At 47.9% G+C, this 19,673-nt stretch overlaps 1 protein-coding gene across 2 annotated transcripts; it reads right to left on the bottom strand.

The window, feature by feature from the left end:
- Nucleotides 1-3,141: 3,141 nt before the first annotated feature.
- LOC135904326 (uncharacterized) lies at nt 3,142-19,332 on the bottom strand. Of its 2 annotated transcripts, none has more exons than XM_065434949.1 (3): nt 18,934-19,332; nt 6,853-7,088; nt 3,142-3,817 (listed from the first exon to the last, which is right to left on the bottom strand). In XM_065434949.1, the coding sequence occupies exons 1-3, from the start codon at nt 19,303-19,305 to the stop codon at nt 3,466-3,468; spliced, it is 960 nt and encodes a 319-aa protein (XP_065291021.1). In that variant the 5' UTR covers nt 19,306-19,332; the 3' UTR covers nt 3,142-3,465. The 2 variants fall into 2 exon arrangements, with proteins under 2 accessions (XP_065291021.1, XP_065291022.1); XM_065434950.1 differs by having other exon boundaries at nt 3,142-3,812.
- Nucleotides 19,333-19,673: the final 341 nt, after the last annotated feature.

Genomic DNA, 19,673 nt, shown 5'->3' with positions numbered 1-19,673 from the left:
CTTATTCTAATACGACTAATGAATGCATCATTGAGAAACGTGAACATAAGGCCCGCCTGAGAGCTCGGCTTAACTATAACTTGCAAGATATAAAAAAGGGCAGAAATAAAACTACATCACCTTAAATAGAAGACGTCAAAGACGTTTCTCGGCCTGAATTATTTTTTAAATTATGCGGTTTGTTAAGCACGCAACACTTCAATTTTCCTTAGCTTAAAGCTGCACGGGAAGAGGAGCCACGCATTCGTTTTCCTGAGTCTCGGGGAATTGCAAAAATATACCTTGACTCCGGCTTGCGTCAAAAAAAAAAAACAAGAGGAAGAAGTGTCCTTACCGCATATGAAAATGAATATTGCGGTCACCGTCCAACTTTTCATATTCGCCTCAGGTTTGTGCGCTTTGCGATAAGCAGGTGCCACGAAGTTGATGCCCGAGAGCTGTGACAGAATACTTCTTCACGTTGTGCCTGAGTGTCGACCATAAATCCCAGAGAAGCGATTGTGTCTAAGCCACGTGACCCACGAATCGAGTATACCCGCTCTCAATAGTTGTCGCTGCTGTCTGATTTCTTGCGAATTGCAGCGGAAAGGCAAGCTTTGGCACACGTGGCATCCATCTGCCGTGACATCCACAAACGCTGCCGTAGATGTGCGTATGACATGGCGTCTGTTCTCGCGAAATCTATTACGCCGACAGCCGCATGGAAAACACTGAGCCGCCGTGAAACCGTGTTTTTCATGGCCAGAGCCTTGCAGAGGAAATCTAGTACACCGGAAGCAGCAAAACGTATGGCCGTCACGGCGCTTGAGTCAGACGGAAATATAGACCAAAAATAAATTGACATTAGATTGCGGGCGGCATGTGGCAGGATGTGGGTTAAGTGCCCGACGTATGTGCAGAGTCAAGTTGCAGACAACGATAATACTAAGGTGACTGCCCGGACCTTCTCATGCTTTACGGCTCGCACGAAGGAAAAGCTTTTCTGCAACACGTGGTCGCCTGTTCTTGCCAGAAATATGAAAGTAAACTGCTTTGAGTACCTCAGAAGTTCTCTTCACCTTTTCATCTATAGGAGGAGGAGGAGGAGGAAATAACTTTACTGAGTCCTGAGGAATCCCTCCCCACCCACTCTTGGTTTAGTGGTCGGCAGGGGTCGCGGGCCGCAGCCACGTTGGGGCGGGAAGCCCGTGAGCCTCCGCCTTTTCGTGTGCCTTCTGGACGGCCCGGAGCTGGGTCTGGTGGTCGTCGCTTCGCAGGGCGTCCACCCAGCCTTCTTCTTTGCTGAACACGGTGCCGCTTAACTCGGAGCATTGGAAGAGCATGTGCTATGCCGAGCAGTACGATTCACCGCAATCCGGACATTCCGGCTTTACATCCGGCGAATAAAGGCTCAGTCTGCCTCTCGAGGCGAACGACCTTGATTGAAGAATTCTGAATATGGATGACTGTGGTCTAGTCAGTTTAGCGTGGGGGAGCGGGAAGGTCCTCCTCGACAGCTGATAGTGCGTTGTTATTTCGTTGAAGGTGAGCAGCGGGTCTCGGAGCTCCCCTCCCTCCCCCCAACTTCGCTCGCCAGGATCGCCACGGTGCGTGAGTCCTCGCGCGCGTCCGTGCGCCAGCTCGTTGGCGTTGGGAATGTCGGGGTGCACGTCGGCCCCCATGTGGCCTGGAAACCATTTGAAGATGTGATGACCCGCGGCTCCCTCGCTGCCGAGGACGGCCGCCGTTTCCCGCGATATCGAGCCCGAGGCGAATGCTCTGGCGCCGATCGCGAATCTGTGTATACGTAAGGACGTTCGGGGTCCCTCATTGCCATGGCTATTGCCACTTGTTCGGCCTCCTTGGACGTTACCCCCTTGACCGATGCTGCGTTAATGATCGTACCGTCCCAGCATATCGAGACGGCCGCGTACCGATCGCTGCGCCCGTACTGGGCCGCGTCTACACATGCCGCCAGTCCCGGGCAGTTGGCGGTCGATTTCAGCAGTGCTCGGGCCCTCGCCTTTCAGCGCACCTCGTTGAATAGCGGGTGGACGTTTCTCGGAAGCGGTTCTACCTTGAAAGTGCCCCTGACCACCCCGCTGAGCGCGACCTTGCGTGCGTTGCACTCGGCCTCTGCATTTATCCCTGCTTCTTCTAGGATCTTTAGTTATCAGCGTTTTCTTATTTCTCCTGAGTCATTACATTACGCTTATGTTCTTCTTGATAAAGGCACTTCCAAACTCACTTACTGTACGAAGCCGTAGTAGACTCCGCAGCTAGGACCTTCGACTATTTCGAGAATTCCAACATAATTCGCTCTGTGGCTGGTAGCAGCCTTGCGGTACAAGCGTGCAGGAAAGCTTTCACTGATTTTGCTTTATACTCTAACCAGTTTACCCCATTAAAGGTGTTTAATTGTGTCTATAACACCATTACACCCTAGTAGAAGGTGGCAGAAGAGAAACAGAGGGCTTCTTTTTTGTTAATCTCCAGCGTGTAACGTGAGCAGGCAATGAAGTCAAGAAAAGCATAAGCGTAATTATCTATGGTTGAAATTTAAACGTAAAAACCTAATCCAGAAAACAGAAATCACAGTAGACAAGAAGATGACTTGTCGCCGGTGGGGACCGAACCCATAATCTATGCACTACGAGTGCGAAGGCTGCTTACAGGCACTGTTCGCAGCTCTACACCCATGCACCTTCTGATAGTCTTATACAGCCATGGTGGTTCAGCTTGGAGTTCATTACTAGCAAGAGAGACTGTATTCCACTTAATTAAAGATTGAATTATCACAGCACGCTTGCTTTCGATATAGTTAGTCAATGTGCACTTCGAAACCACACATACGTGTGGTTCCGAAGTGCAACATGGTGAGATGACACCATGTTGAATAACCTTTCGACTTGCGACTTCCGATTAGAAACATAGCCGCAATATAGACAAGGAAGAGGTGCTTTCATAGCTCATAACACCCTTGACACAAAACGCGTGTTTTAGGTGAACAACTTTACGGAAGCGAAAAGGTAGCTTTGGTAATCAGAACAACCTGCCACCTACATTTTTGCGAACTTGATGCTTGGCGAAAGCGTATTCTTGGTGCTCCAAATCTCTTTAAGGGGGCACAGTGGTTTACCGTGTACAGGTGAAGGACAAATATTTTTTTTCTGTAAACGTTCGTTTATTTTACATTTTGTGGCTAGCGTAATAGCTAGCCCGATAGCGGTGACATGTAAACAGCCCTTCTTCTACAATAAAAGACAAGTGTTGCACGCCAGTTTAAAAGTTGCATTGGGCCTTGCCTTTATACGCCAATTTTTAACTTTATGCAACCAAAGATAAAATTCAGTACCTGAAGAAATTAAGTTGGACGCTAAGTAAATCGCGCCATCCCTGCGATCAAGAAGCGTTGTGCGACAAGAAAAGGATGACTCGGCTAGTTGCTAAGTGACGGTAATGACGTGCCCCGAGGGACCCGCTCGATCAGTCCGTTCGGTCACGTGCGCACAGTCTTTCGCAGGCCTTTGCCGAACGGAACGTGTTGGCGCCGCGCAAGCACCGGTACGGCAGCAGCGACGCAGGCCCGACGCGCAAGCAGGCCAGCCCGACGCCTGGCGTCGAAGCGGCGAACACCGGGTAGCGCAGGAGGCGCGCGCTGCAGTGCTCGGTGGCTTCGGGCGGCCGGCATCGGCGCCGCTGCACGCGGCACAGCTTGCGGCACTCTCTGCGCGACCGGAACGCCGGCGGGTCCGGTGCCGGACACTGGCCGAGCGGATAGCTCCACTCGAAGCAGTGGGTGCCGTTGAAGAACCACAGCGGCCGCTTCATATCTGCCCTGCACAGAGTGCAGGCACCGTGAAGTTTCCGATACTAACAATGAGAGAGAAGGCTTTGGTACGGCGACCGGCGAGATTCCATAGGAATCATGGTTTGTGCATGGATTTGCCTGATCTTTGTGCCTGCGGATTCATACGTTGTTGCGGCTTTCGCTTAGTACTATGTATCCGGCTTTATTGGCCTGAGTTTAGAAGCAATGATATGTTTCCAAACGCGCGAATTCAATAAGTCTCTTTCTTATACAAGTACAATCACTGTGAATAGTTTCAATTACAGCGCAATATTTCGTTGAAAATGGTCGGTTTTCAATTTCGCAAGTTTCTTTGAATCCAGGAGAGCGTAAGTCTGTGCGACTCCACGTACTAAACAACATTCCCATGATGGCTGCAGCGTCATTCATGCTTGCGGCTCGCATAGACACTAGCGCCAGAGTCCCCTCGTGTAATTTGTTTCTGAAAACTACGTACAGACCAGTCGCGATGTGTTGCAGCTAGGTGTTTCATCCGCTTGTTGCCATATTATGCACGCTTCCATCTATTGGGAGCTCGGCTTAGCGGAATCAAGTAATCACGTTTTGACACGTTGGGAACGGAGAGTTGACCGACTTTACTCGGCAGTAAAAACAGGTTGTCTGCTCGCGAAAGCGACAATGACACCAGCACAACTGCCGCGGCGAGTCTCTAGGTGCGCTGCGAGACTGTGAAGGCGAATGGTTGCGCCGAAGTTGGTCACCAATGTTGCCACCCTTCGTCAGCTTCTCCAGTGCACTGGTAAGACGGTCGACTGTTTCCTCCAGGCGCTAGAGTCGGACTGCTGTCTGAGAATCTCGCAGCGGTGATATGTAGCTGTGACGCAGACGAGCAGTCGCATATGCGGCCAGGCAGTGCAGCTAGCCGATCGAGACTCGTCTCGTTGGGACCTGCCAGCATCATGCGAGCGGACTGTGGGAGGCAAACCAAGAACTGCTCGCACAGAATTGAAAGCTGGTTCTCGTTTGCGGAGTGCCCACTCAGCAACTGACGTAACCGGTGCAGGAGTTTTGACGGTCGTTGGTCGCCGAGTTCCTTGGAGAGGAGCTGCTGAAACCTACTCTGCTGCGATGCTTCGAGGCGCTGCAGGACCGTGCGTTTCAGGTCGTCGCATGCTGTGGCCGAAGGCGTACCCGGCAGCAAGTCGTCTATGGCATCGGCGATGTCGGAGGGTAGCGCGGCAACGACGTGCAGATACTTTGGCGTCTGTGAAGTGATGCGCCGGAGTTGAAAACGGACCTCTACTTCCATAAACCAAATTCGAGGATTCTTGGGCCAAAATCTCGCAAGCTGAAGGTCTGCGGCGATGACAGCGGACGTAATCGTGGCGTCTTCTCTGTCAGCAGGAGTAGGAGCAGCGTCGCCCATGGCAGGGTTAAAAAAATAAATTCACCATCCCTTTCACTCTGTGAAGAAGGTCGAGCAGCGAAGCTGTGGTGTTTTTTACCTTAGTCGAACATGTATGTATATATAGGTATTATTATTATCATTATTGAAGGACGCAGACAACGAATACATCTTCTGACTGTGGAGTTATTTATTCTTATACCTGTATAAAGTAGTGACGTGTGCAAGTATCACTGCACGGCAGGCGGGAATTTCACAATATTTACAACTTCACTGCGAAATACGTAATTACGTAAAGCATATGATAGTCGGCGTAATGTTAGAGTCGTCTTAGCGGCTAATTGTCATTTAATTTATTTCGGGATAATTTTGATAAAACGAGCGTCACAGCCGTTTTCTGTAACCATACTCCCTCCGTAACGGCCATGCATTGACAGCAGAGGGCAATTCTGTAATGTTTACAACCTCGCGGTGAACTAAGTAATCACAAGTAAATGAAACTCGGCGTAATGATAGAGTAGTCTCAGCGGCCAATTTCAGTGTAATTTTTTTTCGAGATGTCTGCATTAGATTGAGAGCTACACAGCATTCGCGAGAAACTGCAGAGGAAAATGTAGGTGGCACCTGACGGGTACGCCGGAGGAGAAAGCTCGAGTTTGGGTCGACACATGGACACGATCCTGCGGGAAGTAGCCCCGAACACCTTCGCTGTGAAAACGTAAATGTCCTAGGTCACCACTTGTTGGGAGCTCGGTTTATTGGAGGCAAGTAATACACGTTTTGACAGGTTGAGAATGAAGAGTAGACTGATTATTCCACAGAAAAAGCAGGTTTCACGAGTGGCTGTGGTAGCGCCCCTGTCCGGGAGCCACCTGACTGCCAGGAAGAGCAGGGGGCAATGATCCCCGCGTTTAGGCCACGTGAAGAAACTGGATTTCCCAGAAGCGGGGACAATGTGTATAATAGTGACGGATGGTCGCTACACATTTGTTCCGCGACTTGGTGTTTCTAATAAAGGCGATTTAATGAATTACAAAAGTATGGAAATGTGTGGCGATGAACTACATTGCCACATAGACGTAAAGCAGGGCAAGATTTGGTGGGAAGCCTTGAACATACATTGCGTATTTTTTCCACACCACCCATGTTCGAGGATCTTAATTAGCTATATCTGAAATAGCTATGCCTTTATTAAGTTCAACTTGTTTGGCAGCAAAGGTCATGGGCTCGACTCCCACCATACGAGATATTTTCTTTTATGGTGCTGGCCACAGTTTCGTGCCATTTTGATCTACATATCTTTATTAAGTCCTTTCCGTCTTGAACCTTTACATCAAGAAGAAGAGGCTAAGAGGCTGTCATAAAAGTGACCTGATGTGAGCTATGTGCTACAGCATGTGTACGCTTACTGTTACTGTTATAACTCACAGCAGGTGCGATCAGCACACTCAAAGCATGACATAGTAAAATAGCTGGTGTGCGCAGCTCGCGTAGTAGTGATGTTTTGAGAACGTTACTGTGCATTACAATGACTGAATCACGTAATCGTCCTCCCCCGTGCTCCTTATTGCCATACGAGGTACACGAGCTGACGTGTAGCAGAGCAAAGGTGCTGACGCAACGCAAAGCAAGATCCGCTGTGCCAGACACCGCTTACCTTTCGCACGCCCCGAACAGCGCACTCTGCTGGCATCTGCGTGCTGGGCCGCCTGGCAGACAGGACCTTCGGCAGGCGGCCATCGATGCGAACCTGTTGGCGCCCTTGCTGCACACGTGCGCGCTGTCGTCGGTGGCAGCTGTGCACAGACCCTCGCTGCGCTTGTAGTAGTAGCGACGGGAGGGACGCGTGCAGTAGGTGTACAATACTGCGCCGCACCTTCGAGCGCGGATACTCTGCGCAGTGGGTAAACAATTAGTTTCGGCGCTAAGGCCTCGTGTTCACGCTTGTTCCGTTCAGGCTGCATAGTCTACCGCGTTTGTTACCGTCGGCCCAGAGCGGGTATCGACGCAGCCAACCTGCTATTTGTCGGTGGGCGATCGCCGACGTAGCAGCAACGTTTGGCGCACCGTTGATTCTGTTCGGATACACTCCCAAACTATCCAAATGCGATAAATGGCTCAAATGGCGATGGCGGCGGGCGCTTTCGCGCCGCCGATAAGCACTAGGTGTTCGCTCGGGGGCAAAATTCAGTCACAATGACTCACAAAGCCTTTCGCTTTCATGATGCGCCGCTACTTCTGAACTCGAAGTCCCCAGCGCCCACCGGCGGCGCAAAAAGCGCCTGCCGCCGCTTGTGCCCACAACATCGTTTGAATCGCTGTTCACCGTACCTCTCCTGTATACTGAAACGTATCCTCTCGAACAGTTGAAAGAGAGCACAGCAATTACATTCAAAACGCTGTAATGGCTGCCCCTGAGCACTTTTTGCTTGGAATGTATATTTGCCCAACATTAGAGGTTGGGTTGCCTGTTGCATGTTAAAATGTCACATTTGAATTGAGACATATCCCTATAAATTGTTTCTAGAGAAGAACTTAGGTGTTCCCGCACACATTGTCCTCAAGACAATACATAAGTTATACTGTGAAGCTTGTCAGCGTTTCTTGGTTTATTTAGGCGAAATCCTTAGAATGCTCGTTGCAATGGCTAATACCCGAAAAAAGCGGCGTCTAGTCGAGTGGTTCGTGTGGTTTAAAAAAAAAGTTGAATGTACAAAAAATATCAACAGTAATGGCTCATAGCCGAAAATAATTAACATAATCGGGAATGGCTTCCATAAGCAAGCAAAGTTGCAATGGCTGAATATGAATGAAGACACGAAAGAAAAAAGTAGGAATTAAGGAAGAAAGGAAACATGAACATCAGGAATGGCTCATACACCAGCAAACAACCATAGACGCAATGACTGAATAACAAAGAAGAAGCAACGAAAAGAAAGAAAGAGCAAAGACAGAAGAAAGAAAGAGAAAAGACGGAAAGAATGAAAGAAAGAAAGAACCTTTAGGTAATGCGTTAGGTGCTTGAATGTGTCGTTGACGAGGTCGCCCTGCAGCGCCATACGTTTGCCTCACACTGCAGCTCGTTATGTCTTTCAAGAAGTCTGACCCCTCCGATCAGGGGCGCTATAACGTAAAACTAGTCCAAACTTTTCTATTCCAATTCTGCAATCAGCTCTCCGCCATTGGTGAAAAACTTTTTCGGACCAGCCCCCCTTCGCCTGTCTCTCAAGCGACGTCACGAAAACTGCGATAGCTCCCCATCTGATATGACGTGTACACACTGATTATGCATGATTTGACCGAACAAAAGAAAAACAGTTATTTCTGATTCGACCTCTTTTCGCCATTAGCCCTCGGCTATTAGTCTAAAGTTTTCTGGCTGCACCCATTTCATCTGCCTGTCACGCGGCGTCACAAAACCGCAAAAGCTCATCGCGTCATAGTGACGTGTACGCGTTAAAGATGCATTATTATGCCGAACAAAACTGAATTTTCTTCTGAATGGCCGCAGGCTGCTCCGTGCCAAAAGGAATAAAAGATGGCTGCCGCCGATAGCTCAGGCACTGGCTATCTCGCACCTGCCGGATAGCATGGGTTTATTTTCGTGTAATAAGGCTTTTTGCATGACCCTGTAACGTTTTCGAGCACTGTGGGCACATCTAAAACCTCGTTTGCCAACTCTTCTTTGCTGAGGATCCGGTTGAGCGTCTTTTTTAAGCTTCCGTTGCATGCCGCCGCAATTGTCGACGAGGCACCGTAAGCTAAGCAAAGGAAAGTGGACCAGACGCTGGCACCACCCTCTTCATCCTATTATCGGTTTTCAGTGCAGTGGCACGGCCCCATCGAATACCCCTCCAGTTGAGCGTGCTCCTCGCCTCTTGTGAGCCAGTTAGATACAACAAGCCGCTCAGTCTAGGCAATGTTATTCGTTTTTCAAGCAAACAAAAGTGACCGCCTATGAACGAGAGGAGCGTTTCATTGGTCTGTTGAGACGACCCTGCGTGTGAAAGCGCGATGTTTGCGTCGGCGGTTACGCAAGTTTGACGTCAGGAGATTGGAATAGTTTTAAGTTATAGGGTCCCAGATAGCTTAATACATGACCAGGTATGCAGCAGGCTTTCGCCTTCAGTGTGGAGTGTAACATGCTGCCGATTTCCTTCCTGCTTTTCGTGGATTTGTTTTGCCAGTTCATTTCTGATTTATAAATCATAGAAGCTACTATCTGGACTTTTCTTGGCACTGCATTTGTTATTGACAAGCTATTTGCGGCCCTGACGGCCCATGAGGCTAAATCTATGAAGAAAAATTGGAAATTTCTGACGGTGTGGACGGGTGCCGGTGCTCACGTGTTCAGCATATTGGGTTGCTACTCTTTCGGTGACATTTTTTAAAGAGCGCTTACAACCACCCATCCGATGAACCCAGTACTGTTATACTCTACAACAAATCAGATGTAGCTGTTGAAACAAGAGCAATATTAGGGAAAGCAGGAAACCCAACATATGTAAGGTTTCTCACAAATTTACAAAATATGGACATAAAAAGCTAATTGCAGAATATTTCAGTTGTTTGTGGCTGTTACGACTGGCCTGTGTTGTGCACCATTTATGCTGCCTGCACCGCCAAACCACCGCGAAAACCCAGATCTTTAAAACCTGGCTGCCCACAACCGCTGAAAAATGAAGCCGCCGTTTTGCCCCAAAGGCGAAGCAGCGATTTTGATAGCAAACTAGAAGCCAGCAAAATAAAATGATAGTAGTTTCATTGGCTGTCTACTTTTGTAAACAGTCGCTTGCTAACTAAATTAGCAGGCACAGTGTCACACGCGCAATAGTAAACATGATCAAATCTCACTCACTGACCGCGGAGACACGCTGTCAAAACGCTGGAGTGAGGAAGCGCAGCAGCAGCAGCGAGCAAATTGATGTTCGTGGCGCCGCTTGCTTCAACGCGAACGAAGCGGCGAGAACGCAGCGAACGGTGGACTCTGTCCCCGTCGCAGATAGCTTCGTGGATGTGGCCTGAGCGGCCGTGCCATAGGCAGCAGCCGCCAGAGTCGAACACTCACCTTCTCTTCTCCCTTCGGTGCCGTGTGCGCGACGGAAGACGCCGCGCTTCCTCCTCCCTTTTCTTCCCTAGCGCTCGCGAGATTGTGCCGCCATCGTCGGCTCACCCTCGCACGCTCTCACTCGCACATACAGCATTCGTTAATACGATATTATTACCCTTGGGCTTTATTCTGAAGATCACGGCGACAGCGACGGCAGAAATGCGCCTAGAATTTTTTTTTTTTATAATCGCTATGGCAATAAAAGGCCTACGAGGCCGCAATGGCGACAATACGTTAGCCTTTATGGGCACATTTTCGCCTCCTTACCAACGGCTCGCACGACGCCTCGATGTCTGCGTGGGCTTCACAGTGCTGTCTCCTTCGGCGAGCTAGACGGTTAAGCTACGTGTGGGCATTTCCTCTTTTTCGCCTTCTCGGTCAGGGAAACGCCGGCAGTGTCTGTGTATGCGAGTGCGCGCGTCAGTGCCTGTCTTTCTGTTGGATCAGTACCGTTTAGACAATCCGTTGTACTGGCTTCCGTGTATCGAGCGGCGGTCGCAAGCGTGGAGAGCGTTCGCTATCACCTCCGGTGCGAGGGTGTTCCAAAGACTGAAAGAATAAAAGGGACCCCCGCCATCGCACTTCAGGCTTCAGCAGATGGTGAACGCAAGAGTGTTTGTCACTCTCCATCAGGAAGCTTTTAGAGCTAACCGCCCATTAACGATGTAATTAAATGTTCGTTATTAATCCTTACATCATCGCTCTGTCTTCTGTCTGGCCCTCTCAGGACTCATGAGCCGCTGCAAAGTGCAGTCAGCTGTACGTTGCTCAACACCTGGGTGCACTGTTTCTAACAACTGGGGCCATCGGTGCGATCTGGTAACTACTGGTCAAGCCACAGACCGCCTGGCCCACTATGCCTCCATGAACCTGGGTGAACCATGTTTAACACGGTGTACATAATTAAAGCATACCAACAACGATGGCTCATTGACTGTGCTGTTACGCTGCTGTGCATGAGCTCGCAGGTCCTATCCCCTGAAAGCTGTTCTGACGGCAGCAGAATGCAAAAAGTGCTCGTCCACCGTGTTCCGGGAGCGCTTAAACAGCTCTACTTTGTCAAAATTATTCCTTAAAATGATTTAGAGTAATTTAGTACCTTAGAACTCGTTGAGTTCTTTCCGGACCTTCTAGCCCACAGGTATGTAAAAAAATGAAGGAAATAATACTGCGAAACGGAGGTAATCAGACATTTGCACTAGTTACATGGATGTACAAACCTGGGCCACAAGAAGCGTGACGGACCAAGAGACAGCACCTCGTCCTCTTTATAGTCCACTATTCACTTTCCCATCCTCTTCCACATCCTAGGGATAACTCACTCACTTGTCATAATACTACCCTCCACCTGCGCAAGCCCCGACTCGGTGCAGGCGAAGGGGCTACTCTAGAAAAGTGCTGCATCTTTCTTACTTCTAATGAAACGGAACATGTACCACGCGCTAGGCTCGTCTATCTACGTTATACATGTAGGATTTGTGTATTTTACTATATTTAGAACTCAAAGATTGGTTGTCTAGTGATCACGCCTACCCCTCTTTTCCTTTCGCACAAGCTAAACCGAAGCTGCTTACTCCGAAAGTGCTCGCCGTTCCAGCTTGTAACACTCCACGTGATCATGATATGTGGTGTTCTCTGGCGCAAGCTTCGCCCGAGAAATCTATGTTACTGTGAAATGAGTACGAATTCTAGCCATGAATTACACGAGTTAGATGTAACGTGCTCTATCGAAACCTTAAAAAGCAGTCGCTGTAAAGTGGGTAAAATTTATGTGTAATAATATAGTGCCAATGACTAATGAAATGTACGTCCTTCAAAGTACCATAGCGGAATCATGATAGCATCGACTGAAACATGACGAAGAAGCATCACTACCTTAACAGAACCTTTAGAGCGCAAAGGCTTGGGGGCATCTGATATACAATACACTACCGCAGCAGTATCCTCTGGCGAGAGGATGTGCTACGAATTTCTTCGCCTAATAACATGTAACACGACATGATATAAGAACTCTAAAATTGCACTGGTATTCAAAACGGTTCTGCACAAAGAACCATAGCGGATGCAGGGGGACATGATAGCGGTATTCTAGAGGAAAGTGTTTCTCTATGCTTCGGCTTCCCAACCCTCCAAAAGAACGTGGAGGACGGTCAGCCTGTCATAACATTTACCATAGGTTGAAGGTTCACTTCCAGTCAGCAGAAAACTATCGGTGCCATAGGTGTACCCTATCATGAGTCGACAGAATGGGACATCGGTTCGTCGTGTCTTCGTTATGGAAGGCCAGAAACCTAAGTGTGCTGGACAATGTTGGAACGAGGCGGGATGCTCACTTGATCTTCCAGCACACTCAAGGCGTGCTGACTACGAGAGCTCTCCGGCGGCATCGCATGGTCATCCGACAGCGTTATCGACTTCGACATCAGGTTGACGATTGCGCCGTGTCGGTTCAGGAAGTCCACGCCGAGAATGACGTCTCGTGAACACTGCTAGAGGATGGCGAAGGTGTCAGGGTTAGTCCGGTCATGAACGGTAATTCTTGCCGTGCAGATTCCAGTCGGCATTATTAGGTGTCTTCCAGCGTTCCGAATTCGAGAGCCTTCCCACGCAGTCTTAACTTTTGCTGGGGAACTTGCAACCACAAGTCGCCCATATATGATGAAGGGCTTTTGTACAGCTACGCCGACAAAACCCGTCAGCGTGCGATGTGCCTCTGAACGAATATATCGCTCCGTAACACAATTGCCACAGCACCTACACTGGTACTCCTAGTTAGTCGTACTGAATAGCAATCCAGACATGCCCCGGAAGTTGGAATGCACGAACATGACTGGACGGTAGTGGTACACGGTAGTGGACGAACTCGTAGGCTGCCTTAGACCTAATGAACTTACGCTGAGCGCGATGTACACCGCCTCATACTTAATGTGGACGGCTGGCAAGGATCGGAAATCCTGCATTTTATCTGAAGAAGTGCGTTTCGACTCTCTTTGAGCGCCAATAAATAGATACACAGGCGCAGTTTCATGCGACATTCGCGTTGTCGGTGCGATGGTCTCATTCGGCGGCCGATCTCACGGCGATCGGCACACTGGTTTTGTCGGCGTCGTTGGCACAAAAGTCTGCCAGATTATGACGACTCACTGCCGTTAGCTTCGTCTTCATCATACTAGCGTGACAATATTGGTCTCTCACTGGCACAGTGTGACCAGTCGGCCCATTGTTGGCGTCGGCGTCAGGTGGCCTTTTAAAGGCTCATTCACACTAGGCCAACGCAACACCGACTCCGGTCTGCCGACAGTCGGCGACATAGTGTTTTTTTTTTCGTCTCGGCGCCTCTGTCACACTGCACCGACGGTGAGCTCTCCGCCGACTGTCGGCGAGCTCTACAGTACAGTGTACAGTGTGAGAGAGGCGCCGACACGAAGGATAAAAGAAGCTGTGGTCGACAGGTGGCAGATGGAAATCGGTGTCATGTCGGCCTATACTATAACGTACCGCGTGGGAACCGAATATCGTTGTGAACAGCCGAAGTTTCCACTGAAACACCGGGCGAAGACCGCGTCGTCGGCGCTGCGCCGACAATGTACGAGTTCGCGTCCCCGTCGACCATGGTGCAGGCTGCCCGTGCATGCGCGCACGTCGTCAGCTGCACGAACCACCGACGCCGTAGAAAATGTTTCCGACGCTCGTTGCTAGGGAACAGCGCATGCGTACTCGGGTCATGCAAATGGCGTATCACACTCCTCGCGACCACAGCTTGGTGTTATAGAGCTTGCGGTTCAGAACACCTCCTGACTCGAATGAACAAGAACAGGGAGCTCGTTTAGAAATGTATTTATTGAGGCAGAGGAAACCAGTGAATCGGGAAGCATGTGCCATTCCTTAATTACGCTAATAGCTGTATTTAAAAGTCTTGCTTCGTGTTAATGGTGCTTCGATGTACATGCTGTGTCCATGTCGGAAGCATGCGTTGGACGATTGTTTCGAACAGTCAGACCCGTTAATTTTGAGTTTATTATCTATGATGAACAAGAAAAAGTGTAATCTGTCCACTGTTGCCCTAATTTAAGGCAGAAAGATTTCCGTCCCGGAACAATTAACTAGGGGCGCGACAGTAGCCATGTTCCTTAAATACGAATCTAGCTGCTACACGCTGGATTCGATCTAATTTTTGAACATTTCTTGCCGTGCGTGGATACCATACTATTTTCTGCATATTCTATAACGAGTATTGTTAAGGTCTTATATATCAAGATTTTTATTTCGAGTGTACCACCGCATAAGTTGCGTTGGAGACTCCATACAGATCTGCTGGCTTTCTTACATACCATACGTATGTGTGCGTTCCACCTGAAGTATTCGGTAAACAGTACACCTAAGTATTTGTGTTGAGTTTTCTTTTTTAGTTTAGTGTCACGAATTTTGTAGCAGTTAGCATGAATGACCTCTTTCCTCGGTATGGAGGTAAACACAGATATTTCTGGGTTCAGCATCACCTGCCATTGCTCAAACCGCTCCGTAATTTTTTGTAAACTAACCTGTAATTCGAGCTAATCGTCTAGTAACAATGGGTTCGAGTCTAGACAGAACGACAGACGGAACATTTAGTTAAGAAGCACAAACGACGAAGCTCTGAGGATCAACTAACATTTATTTAATGCTGCACGCTGACGTGGTGAGTCCGTTTCGATTTTGCGCTTGACTTCACGGTTAGCACCTTGGTCAGCACGTAATTGTCCCTTCTTCAGCGCAGTTTAGATTCTAAATCTACCAACTTGCCCAAGTAAACACCTCAGGGTGTCTACCAAGTTAACATTTCCAAATTCCCTGAGTTTTCCAGGTTTTCCCTGAGCACCTTTGCGAAATTCCCTGAATGAGCCAGAACTTTGTTTTATGTCAAGACAGGCTGACCACGTTGCCCGATGCTGTCACTCTCTAGTAAGCATGCTGAAACAAAAAATTACTTAATCCAGTTTTAATAGTAAGGAGTAATATCTATTTTATTTAAAAAGAAAATAGAAGGAAAGTTTTAGTAAAATGCACAGCGAAAGAAATGGTAAAGCCCATTCTAAATTGAGTCGAACATTTTCAAATACCAATGAAAAGGCGATGCATACATAAGTAAATATTTTCTAACATCAGCTATTTCTATCAACTGATAGCAAGCTCATCTGTATGAGGTCCTGAACTTTGTCACAACTAAGGTTCTCTCTCAGCAGCTGGGAAGTCAACCTCAACTGTCCTGACATACTCTCAGCCCGTACACAACATCTCAGTGTTGGGTTTCACTGCTTAAACAATTTATTTTAGTTTGGATGAGGGACACTTGTGTCTCAGCGTCAGCCAACACTTAGTTTTTTTAGCTCAAGCTCCTTCAAAAAGGCGGCGGCACCCTTCTTTCCCCGTTAATTCCTCAGTGCGTCGGTCCTTTCTGTTCTCATCCTCCTTCTACCACGCTTTATCCACGTGGATCATCTGAAGCATCCTCTTGGTCAGTTGTACAGTCAACATTTGATTTTTCGGACTTCCGAGGGGCCGCAAGAAGAATTGAAAAAACACGGGCAGTCTGAAAAAAATTAATGCATGTCTTTAACTGCCTTTAAGGGCTAAAATTACCACAGGCATGTCTGAAAAAGCTCTGAAGGCCTGCCAGTACCCTTATTAGGCATATCAGGGCTTGTACTGTGACAGGAGACGGGGTGCACGCATGTGTAATTAAGGAATACATACTGTGTCCCGTGACAATTGCCCCCTTCCCACGCTTGTTATGCTTCACCCCCTAACAACAGTGTATTGAGGGGAAGCTAACTTTCGGAGACTGGCATTACGCAACGCGCTCTGCTCTGCGAGCTTCAAGGCCAATCGCGAGGATTACAAAGGCGGAGTCGGTGCCATTGGTGATAGCGGCGAATTCTTTCAATGAAAAACACGGCACCGCACGGCAAGAAGCTTAATAGCGAACATAGAAACAGCTAGGCCTAACGTTGCCACGGTGGTGGTTACGGCTGCCAGCGGATCTGCCTGCGAGAGTGCCGGTTCGAGGCGGCGAGATAATCAAAATAGCGGCGGTGGCGGCTTTGATTAATGCCATTTCAGACCTGCAGTCAGGGCAATATACGTTGACTATATGGAGTACGTGGTGGTGCCGCAAAACCGTACAAATTATCGGGCGTGTCCGAAAAATCGGGCGTCTAGAAAATCGGTCGTTAACTACTCTGGCAATACATCGTGCCGATGACACGGCGTCAATGACGATTCGTTGCGATTCCTCTGTTACTGGAGCCAGCATTAACACGACTTTCGTTCCCTTTCAATAAAGTTACAGCTAATTTTCCCTGATAGAAGCACAAATTCCCTGAGTTTTCCCTGAGTTTTTCCAGACTGTTCAAATTCCCTGAGAATTCCCGGTTTTCCCGGTTTTCCCGGTTGGTAGACACCCTGCACCTTATTTTAGAAATACAGTCACATGACCATCTTCATTGGTCTTTCGTGTAGTGTATACCTGTCTGCAAGAAATGGTAAAAATTAGCTAACTTTGCAGTTACTACGCAGGGCGCTATGCAGGAAGGGCCGAAGTTCTAAATGTACCAGCTTGCGCGTGCCAACGCCGCCTGTCACTGTTCATCGTTTCGAGTGCCTGTAACTATCTTATTCTATAACTATTTATATTCCTTGATAATGAATTATGGCGCTCCAGTCTGGTCCACGAGAATGCTCGGGAGCATAAACAGATTTCTACGGCTTTAAAGACGAGTCGTTCGTGTAGCCTTAAAATTTTCTCCTGACTCGCCGCACTGCGGAATTATTTCCCGCATTCCACATAATCAGCGTGAAATAATTGTATCCCTACAGGCTTGCTCGACATTACTAATCTGGTGCATCTAGGCATACCGATACATTAGATAGCTTGGTGGGACTTGCAGAAAAGCATCCTCTATACAATACACGTAAACACGATAATAAGAAAGTTCAACCATGCCGCAGAAACTATGTAAAACAAATGTTGAAATTTCGCTTGCCATCGTTAGTGAAGGAATTGTCGAGAAGTGACGACGATATTTCCGAAATATTGTTCAACATTTTACGCAGAAGAAACTTATGATTATCAGGAGAGTCTGTAAGTTTTAGGGTACATGGAATGTTGAATCTAGGTAAGTGATTCTTTTTTGTTTCGTTCTTTATTACCCATATTTTGTATATTCAATATTGAGAGCTGTTAACACTGTATTCTAACTGTATTAGTAAGCTTATTCTTGCTCTTTATAAATTCTGTTCAAAGTGATAGTTGTCATTGGTTACGTGTTTTCTCTATGGTTGTCAATGGTTGTACTAGACATAAGTAATCATTATCGATTTTACTCTTATTACATACATAACTATATATCTGCAACCTGTTTAGTTGCACCACCCTCTTCTCGCTGTGTGCCATTTGTAGGGGGCCCGAACGTAGTCATGCCTGTTGAAGGCTTTTTGTCCCCGCTCCTAAGCATCCTATGATGTTTGAATAAACATTGTTTCTTTAAAAGTATGGCCGCTACGGCTAAGCTTTAGCTCAGGAGCTCCCAGCTTTTTTCTCAGCAATCACAGCACAAATTTCGATGAGATCTGTTGCATGAAAAAAGGTTGATACCTAGTAGGTGTAGCAACTGTATTTGTTACTTACGCCACCAGTATATTTATAGTAAGTTTTCAGTTTCGAATTACAAAAAAGGTCGTGTTAGGCTTACGATTATGAAAGACGGCAATTAAAATGACATCACAGATATTTGAAGTATACCTAGTAATTCGTCTAAAGCGTATAAATGTTATGTATGATCAACCTCTCAGAAATGTACCACTATTCCATTACTATTGCTTTCAGAAAACGCTTGTGAGCATCGTAACAGTTTCACGTACGCTACCATTTCTTAAATAAAGTTTATCCACTTTAAATGCTCTACCATATGCAGTTTTAAAAACTGCGTAATCTGGTTTTGGTGAAATGTCATCAATTTGTTAGCTTTGTGCGTGTATGTTTGTTCAAACCGTTGTCGGCATTTTTTTTTAGAAAATGCAAATTCATAAAATTGAAACTCTGCTTCGTGAACTACAGCACACCAAACGTTATCTCTTAAATGCAACAAACTTTGTCCAAATACGTACAGCGGTTGCCTCATGAAATTATTCATGCGTTTGAGATATATTTTCATTCGGAAATTGTAATGGGTTCCAGCTACTGCTTTTATGATGCACTTGTTGCGCGCACGTGTGTTTATTAACTGCTGATCTCGTACGCTACACATTATTTTATTTCACTGGCTACCGTTTTACGAGCTCCTTAGAAATCATGAGTGTGCCTAACTCGGACCTTGCAGCATAGTGCTCCAATCGAACCTAACGCGTATGTCACGCAGCCCTACAACTCGAGGCGAAACGCTAGTCATTATTTTTTTTGAATAAACCTTCTCCCATGGCGCATTTTATTCATTGATCATGTATGCTGCCGATAATAATAATGTGAAAGCGGTCGGCTAACGCGATGATGACAGTGCGATACATAACCATTTAATAATGTGATGGCGTTCAGGTTAGGCAAACGTCGTTATAATTCGGTACCGTAAGGACGCATGTGGTCGCACGCTTCACCTGCTTTCGTAGCGAATACGGCGCGTGCAACGCTGTCGAGGAAGGCTGGCCAGTGGTCGCATTGGACGGCACCGCCATGATGCCCGCGCCGTGGTCCGGCCGCTCCCCTCCTTGGTGGCCACTCCTCGAGGCCACGTCGTTGATGTTCACGTATCTGTAGGACAGCTCGAGCACGACCGCCGTAGCGCTCATCGCGAAGCCCAGAGCGAGGACGCAGAGTAGGAATCTGAGGCTCCGCCGTTTAAGATGCACCTCGTCCGCTGTGCTGCGTTGACGAGATGGTGGCGGCGCACTTGGCAGGCTCAAACAGCTTGTTTCGTCCTCCGATTGCCCCGAGGACGGAAGGAACTGCTCCGACAAGCTGTACAGCATGCTGTTCTTCTTCTTTTCTCTCTTTCAACTCATTGTAGATGTAGATCCTAGACGTTAGTGGCACACACCCACTCTGTGGGACTGGCCAAGGACCGAGTAGTTCCAAATAATAATAAGAAAAAGATGTTATAAAATAACTGTGAACACATTGCAGCTGGACATGGTCGTAGTTCATTTTTTTTTAAAGCGAGAGCATAACTGGCCGCAAACTTGCGATTTCGCCATGGCGGTGCTCCAAGGAGGCACATGACGTCACAACGCGCGTCTCGCCTCGGATATTTCTCTCTTTCTCGCTCCCTAGTCACTACTGCGCATGCGCCACTAGTAGCGCCGAGCCACAGGTGTTCCGCCGCTGCGCAGCGACGCGC

The sequence above is a fragment of the Dermacentor albipictus genome, chromosome 2, assembly GCF_038994185.2.
Source record: "Dermacentor albipictus isolate Rhodes 1998 colony chromosome 2, USDA_Dalb.pri_finalv2, whole genome shotgun sequence".
Classification (NCBI taxonomy): domain Eukaryota; kingdom Metazoa; phylum Arthropoda; class Arachnida; order Ixodida; family Ixodidae; genus Dermacentor; species Dermacentor albipictus.
This window is presented reverse-complemented; position numbering and strand designations above follow the sequence as displayed.

Bases quoted from the DNA above. Each gene is read 5' to 3' on its own strand.
- LOC135904326 (XM_065434949.1), bottom strand. From the start codon at position 19,305: ATGCTGTACAGCTTGTCGGAGCAGTTCCTTCCGTCCTCGGGGCAATCG. The intron at 7,089-18,933 runs GTGAAGCGTGCG...CCCACTGCGCAG, and splicing joins CGTATTCGCTACGAAAGCAG to AGTATCCGCGCTCGAAGGTG. The intron at 3,818-6,852 runs GTAAGCGGTGTC...CACTCTGTGCAG, and splicing joins CTGTTCGGGGCGTGCGAAAG to GGCAGATATGAAGCGGCCGC.